Here is a 6,796-nt window from a genome sequence, read left to right on the forward strand (position 1 = left end):
TGAAGTGTGGTCCAAACAAGTTAACACCAGGTCAAGCATGAAAGAATGGCCTGAAGCGCTGCCAAACAAGATACCTTGCTCATGGCTTGAGTCAGCAACATCTCCCCAGCGTGGCCAATGGAAATCAGGTAAGAATGAGAAGCTGAGATGCTGCCAGCTTGAGTTGGACGGACAAAGCAATCTCCTGACGTGTTAGAATGCAGCCAAGGAGGGAACTGATTATGTTGACGGCTCACATCTTTTTTATACTATACAATTGACCAACCCATACATAAATTGATCAGCATGAATAATGTCAGTAACTGTATAAAACAAGCAACTTCAATATTTACTATTAATTCTTTGGCTGAAGTGTGGTCCAAACAAGTTAACACCAGGTCAAGCATGAAAGAATGGCCTGAAGCGCTGCCAAACAAGATACCTTGCTCATGGCTTGAGTCAGCAACATCTCCCCAGCGTGGCCAATGGAAATCAGGTAAGAATGAGAAGCTGAGATGCTGCCAGCTTGAGTTGGACGGACAAAGCAATCTCCTGACGTGTTAGAATGCAGCCAAGGAGGGAACTGATTATGTTGACGGCTCACATCTTTTTTATACTATACAATTGACCAACCCATACATAAATTGATCAGCATGAATAATGTCAGTAACTGTATAAAAAAAGGGCAACCTGGTGCATGTAGCTCCCGCTTGCGCAGGGTCCAGGGAAGGGTCCGACCACTTTGGGTCTATAGTACGCAGCCTTTCCCTACATTTCTGTAAGAGGCTGTTTCCAGGACTTGAACCCATGACCTCATGGTCACAAGGCAGCAGCTTTTCCACTGCGCCAAGGCTCCCCTTCAATGTCAGTAACTGTATAATCAGAAATAATTTGAAGAGCAAATTGAAGGACATAAACTACTGTGAAAGGAAGAGGAGGACCTAGCCGGTGGTCTCCATGGAGTAAACTCGCAATACTTGTGTTGAAATGCCCTATCTTTCCTCTCTGGTGTTCAGCCAATATATCAGTATAGAACATTTGAAACATGCATGCATGATAAAGCACTGCTGCCATTGCTGGTCGAAACGCTTGCTATGCAGTAACAAATAGCACCAGGAAGGCAGCTGTATTCCAACATTCATTAGCTAAAATCAAATCTCCTGACCTAATACAATACAGAACATAATCTAATGGAAACAGAGAGAAGAGGCAGGCACACGCACACGCACACACACACGCACGCACACAACATAGAGGGTTGATCTTCACGTGAAGCATACAAAAGGGAAGAACCTACATCGAAGAAGCCACTTCCTGCATCTCGGCAACCAGAATACAAATCTAGGTACCTGTGGAACAATCAGCATCATCAGTCAAACCATTTGTACCATTCATCCATGGAAAGACGTTGAAGGTATGCAACCTCACAACTTATAATAATTCAAACAGTAAACATTAACTCCGCCATAAGGAGATTGTACCAAAAACACCAAAGTTGAATCACCTCGGTATTGTTGGAAAAAACAGCAATGGGAACAGAGATTATCAATAGGTAATTTGTGATGTAGTGGCACACTTTGAACTTCTAATGTTAGCACATTCTCGAGTATCTTCACCATCTTCTCTCACTAGAGGCTAAAAGACCAATTGTTCAAACCCCTACTTCAGAGGCAAATGCTCCACCATTTAGCTTATGAATTCAATTGAAAATTTGAAATATTCTTCATTATCATGGACATATGATGGGCTCATGTGGAGTAGAAAAGCAGAAGCATCAGGTTAGCTCATAGGCATATCTTTCAGAAACGTACGAGCTCGCTAGTCACCAACTAATTGAATTTAATCAAATTCATCATGTAGAATCCTCAAGCAAGGAGTCTTATTAATTAAAACTTCCCTTCGGTACAAAATAGATGCCATCTTTTTTACACTGCATGGCATAAAAAACAAAGCTCTGAGCACTCCTTCAATCATATCATGTTACTAAAAATAAAAGTAGTATTTCGTGATGAAGGCACTTTTAATGATAAATCATAGTCTTATAACTTTGCCCATGTGTTCAGTATAAAGTCTCCTATCGTGACCCAATTGAAGAAATTAGACTGTACAAAACGCATGGCTACAGCCTACAGCTAAATTTCATTGTTCAACTTTTAGGTTTCAGCTGTTATATTTCTATCTTGAGAAAGAACTGCACTGCAGCTATGCACTAGCACTATAGTTATACCGATCTTGCACATGTCAATAGACAGGCAACAATAAAATTTAGTCCAATTATTATACAAAGAATTTGCCAACCTTGGATACAGAAGCAGAGCTTGTGACATAAACTAAACTAAACCAGACACTGCGAGAAATTTATTTTCCAGATGATAACAATTACATAAACACCAAACAAGAATGGGAAGAAAACACTACAGAGCGCCATTGCTCTATGTTGAAGTCAACAAGCAGCAAAAGAATAATTGATACAACACTACTTACAGTTATTGGCATGACATGGAAGGATGTGAAAGGCATTCCATCAACCAATTACAGAAAAATAACTTGGTTTTGTACAGACAACCATCGGCATTACAGAACAAAATTGGTATGTATTGAATAAATCATCGAGCAGCAAAAGAATAACTGATACGACACTACTTAAAATTGTTAGCCTAACATGAAAGGATGCGAAAGGCATTCCATAGAGCAATTATCGAAAAGTAACTTGATTTTTTTATACCGGCAGTGCAAAGGCATGTTATTACCTGCAGCATAGACAGTTTCAAATGGATAATAGCAACGCCGATTGTTGGTGTCGAAAAGTTTCTTGCACTGCAGTGACTCAAGCTTGACTGTGAAGAGGCTCCTTCCGGTCCACAGGAACACCAAATTATTGTCCTCAGCATACCCTTCTATGTCTAAGTAATCCTTTGAATCCATGGAGAGGAGCTCGTCCAGTTCAACAGTTCTTCCCATGCCCCATGATGCAACACCATCGAAATCGGTCTTCCTCTTCCATAATTGGGCGGTGAAGCCTGACACAGAGAGCAAACCCAGCCCACCACCCTCTGCGCGCATAACAGTGAAGCGCCCTTCAGGACCATTGAGTACTGCATCATAAGACTTATCCGCCGGCAGCGGTATCACGGTTAGGCTCTCCGTCTTCAAGTCAAACTCAAGGAGATTGAACAAAGTAGTACCAGCGAGTATCCAGTAAAGGGAATCCCCAACTAGCACAGCGTGCTCCCAACAAACCCTGGTGTGAAGGGAGTTCCCGGATGGAATTGGTGTTGAGATTAGAGTGCCCCACGCCCCAGTCTCTGACGAGTAAACACAGGCGAGCAACTTTTTTTCATACTCTGACACTACCAAAACGACCTGGAAGTGAACCTCGCCGGCGGCAGAGCGGAGCACCGCCCCACTAATCCAGGAGTTGGCTAGATCGAACTCGGGGGGATAGGCTAGGAGGTGCTGGTGGCCGGTGACGGGGTCCCACACCAGGAGCTGCGGCGTCTGGTCCAAGATTAACACGAGGCCATGGCGGCACCCGAGTACTCGGACGTGGGACTTAAACTGCAAGGAGAGGCGCCCGGACGGAACGCGATTGGGGGCGGCCATAGTAGGTTGGAAGCAGAGCTCGGGAATACCTCCGTGGAAGCAGCCGAGGAGTGGAGGGTTGCGGCGGTGGTGGATGCGGAAGCGGCGGGAGAAGGCTGGATCCGAGGCGAGGCAGCGCCATCGCTTGCAGACGGCGGAGGCGCGGGGGAGGGAGGACGGGAGCGGCGGGAGGCGGAGGAGGATCTCGGAGAGTAGGTCGTCGTCGTCCAAGGGCATCGCCGCCGACGAGCGGCAGCGGAGGAGCGGGCGGCGGCGGCGGCTGGTCATGTCTGTCAGACGCTCACTGATTGGGGCCGCGCGTGGTGGACTCGAAATGAATGGATCTGGCTGAGTGAGGTTGCGATCCCAACAGGCTATAAAAGGAGAGTAAACGAAGCCCGGCCCACTTTCAGAAAAGGACCACTGAAGCCCACGATGACTGTAAAAAGAACTATTCCAAATTCACTAGTCTTCAAAAAACTCCTAAGGTTCATTAGTGATATGCAGATTGCACAGGTGGACTATATGTTCATCTAAAAATGTTTCCATTTTCCAACTCAAAAAAATGTGACCATTTTATTAATGAATTGCTAAAAGGTAAATTTTTGGCAACGGTGCGCCAGCCGAGTTTGCGCCGGTCGCACGCTGCGTCGCCACGCAGGTCCTCGCTGGCATGCGCTACCTCCCTGCATCTGCACTTTTTCTTTGTTGGGTCCACGCCTGTCCCTCCCCCTTTTCTATTTTTCTCCTTCCTTATCCTCTTCCTCCCTCCCGTCATTCTCCTCCCCTCATTCCCTCTTTGTTTCTTCTTTTCCTCCATGGATCTCTCCTCCTCTTGACCACCGGCCTCCACTGCTACTAGGAACCGGACATGGCCGTGTACCCCATCCCCTACCCCTCATCCCCTTGTGATTTGTAATACGATGAGAGAAGCCCTCTCCCTCCCCCCTCCCCCCCCCTCCAAAAAAACAGCCACTAAATTTGTGAGAGCAAGTGGAAGAACACGAGCGAGGTGCTGCTGCGGAGCTAGGGTTGCTTCTTCACCTCCTCTACGACTGCGGCTGGGCAGCATGGCGGGGTGCCGCATGCTGCGACCGTGGTCACGCGTGCTGAGAGTTGCAAGGTTCTGCAACTGGTGGAGCTAGAAGCTCAGCCTGGGCGACCACGCCGGCGACTCCTCAATGTTGCAACTGCCGGAGCTGAAAGCTTCTATCGGCGGTAAAAAGCTACACTAGTAGAAAAGAGGGCTTTGGTCCAGGCCTGGTTAGCCCATTAGTCCCGGTTCAGTCCAGAACCGGGACCCATGGGGGCATTGGTCCCGGTTCGTGAGCTCAGGGGGCCGGCCGGGCCACGTGGGCCATTTGTCCCGGTTCGTCTGGACCTTTTAGTCCCAGTTGGTGCCACGAACCGGGGCTAAAGGGTGTGATGCCCATTAGACCTTTAGTACCGGTTCGTGCCACGAACCGGTACTAATGGGGTTTGAGGCATTAATACCGGTTCGTGGCACGAACCGGTACTAAAAGGTCCCATTTTCAAACTCTACACCCCCCGGATCGCCTTTTCAGTTTTAAAAAAAATAAAAGAAAATGATGGAAATGTCAAAAAAATAAAAGAAAAAAAGTTTCCCATGTGATATGTGGTCTAGTTGTTGGGAAAATTTGCAAATGTGAATTTCGACTTTATTTGCAAAATCTCTCTGGAATTTGTAAAATGGGCATAACTTTTGCATACTAACTCGGATGAAAAAGTTTTTTATATGAAAAATCATCTAATCGAAAAGTTACATCCGAATTTAACCGGGGAAACCTGTTAAACATTTTCAAATTCCTCAAAAACCTAACAGAAAAAAAGTTATGGGGCTTTTAAGATCTGGAGGCAAAAAAATTCAAAAAATTTAAATCTGGTCAAACTACTTATAAAAGAAGTATTAGTGTTACTAAATAATTATTCAAGAATATTAGTGTTACTAAATAATTATTTCAATTTTTTGAATTTTGGTCAAATCTGGTCAAACTGTGGTCAAACAATGGTCAAACTAATTATTCAAGAAATATTAGTGTTACTAAATATTAGTGTTATTTTTTAGAATAATAGTTTCAAACTCAAACAGTGAAATGTGTGACTTCATGCTCAAGCTAAATTCCTGAGGTTATTAGGATTGACATCTTACTATTGTCATGAAAACAACAAGTGCAGACTTGGAAACAAGGGAGAATAGAACCCGAAAGTTAAGCGTGCTCAGGCTGGAGTAGTAAGAGGATGGGTGACCGTTCGGGAAGTTAGATGATGAGGGGTGATTAGAGGTTAAATTGAGGAGTGATGAGGGGTAATTAGAGATGAGAGGTTAAAATAATTCAGAAATTTGAAAATCAAAAAAATTACCAACCGGGACTAAAGGTGGACCTCCAGGCAGCGGCCATGTGAAGAGCCTTTAGTCCCGGTTCGTGTAAGAACTGGGACTAAAGGGGAGGCTTTAGTAAACCGGGACTAAAGGCCCTTATGAACCGGGACTAAAAGTCCTTTTTCTACTAGTGCTATGCCCATGTTTTGTTTTTGCTGGAACTGGCCCATGTTTTTGCTACCACCCACCCGCCCAAAATTTGCTACCTGATTTTTGCTGCAACCATTGAACCATTTTGCTACAACCGTTTCGATTTTTTGTTACTACCGGTGTTTTGTCGATTTTTGCTACATCCATCTTTTGTTTTTTCCTGTCTTTTTTGCTACAACCATATTTTGATTTTGCTGGAAATGAAGACATTTTTTGCTACATCCACCCACGGCGGTGTTGCTCAACGGCGGCAATGGCTTTTTTTTGCTACAACCGTCTTGGATTTTTGCTGCTACCGGAGATGCCATTTTGCTACCACCGGAGTTTTTGCTACTACCAGTCTTCCTGGAAGCATCAGGAGTTTTTGCTACCACCCTTGTTTTTGTTTTGTTTTTGCTGGAACCATCCTCAATTTTTGCTACCACCGTCTTTTGGTTTTGCTGGAACCGGCATTTTTTGCTTCGGTGTCGGTGGTGAAGGCGGATAGTGTTTTGGTTCGCCAACGGTGGTGAGGCTGCGAGCACCGGCGATGAGCAGGGGCAGCGGTGGTTCGAGCGAGAGCAACACGGGCCAACTTGCTTTTTTTTCTCCTCTTTTTTCCCGTGGGGAGGATGACGATACAAGATGCGGGGCAGATCTGACGTATACGCGGGTCCAGATCGAGCGGCTCTGGTTTGACTGGCC

At 45.4% G+C, this 6,796-nt stretch overlaps 1 protein-coding gene across 1 annotated transcript; it reads right to left on the reverse strand.

The window, feature by feature from the left end:
* Nucleotides 1-749: 749 nt before the first annotated feature.
* LOC119323290 lies at nt 750-3,894 on the reverse strand. Its single transcript, XM_037596898.1, has 3 exons — nt 2,730-3,894; nt 1,277-1,328; nt 750-984 (listed from the first exon to the last, which is right to left on the reverse strand). Exons 1-2 carry the CDS (start codon nt 3,847-3,849, stop codon nt 1,321-1,323), a joined length of 1,128 nt encoding a protein of 375 aa, XP_037452795.1. The 5' UTR covers nt 3,850-3,894; the 3' UTR covers nt 750-984; nt 1,277-1,320.
* Between the last annotated feature and the right edge of the window lie 2,902 nt (nt 3,895-6,796).

The sequence above is a fragment of the Triticum dicoccoides genome, chromosome 6B, assembly GCF_002162155.2.
Source record: "Triticum dicoccoides isolate Atlit2015 ecotype Zavitan chromosome 6B, WEW_v2.0, whole genome shotgun sequence".
Lineage (NCBI taxonomy): Eukaryota > Viridiplantae > Streptophyta > Magnoliopsida > Poales > Poaceae > Triticum > Triticum dicoccoides.

Excerpts from the sequence above, each read along its gene's own strand:
- LOC119323290 (XM_037596898.1), bottom strand. The coding sequence starts at position 3,849 with ATGACCAGCCGCCGCCGCCGCCCGCTCCTCCGCTGCCGCTCGTCGGCG.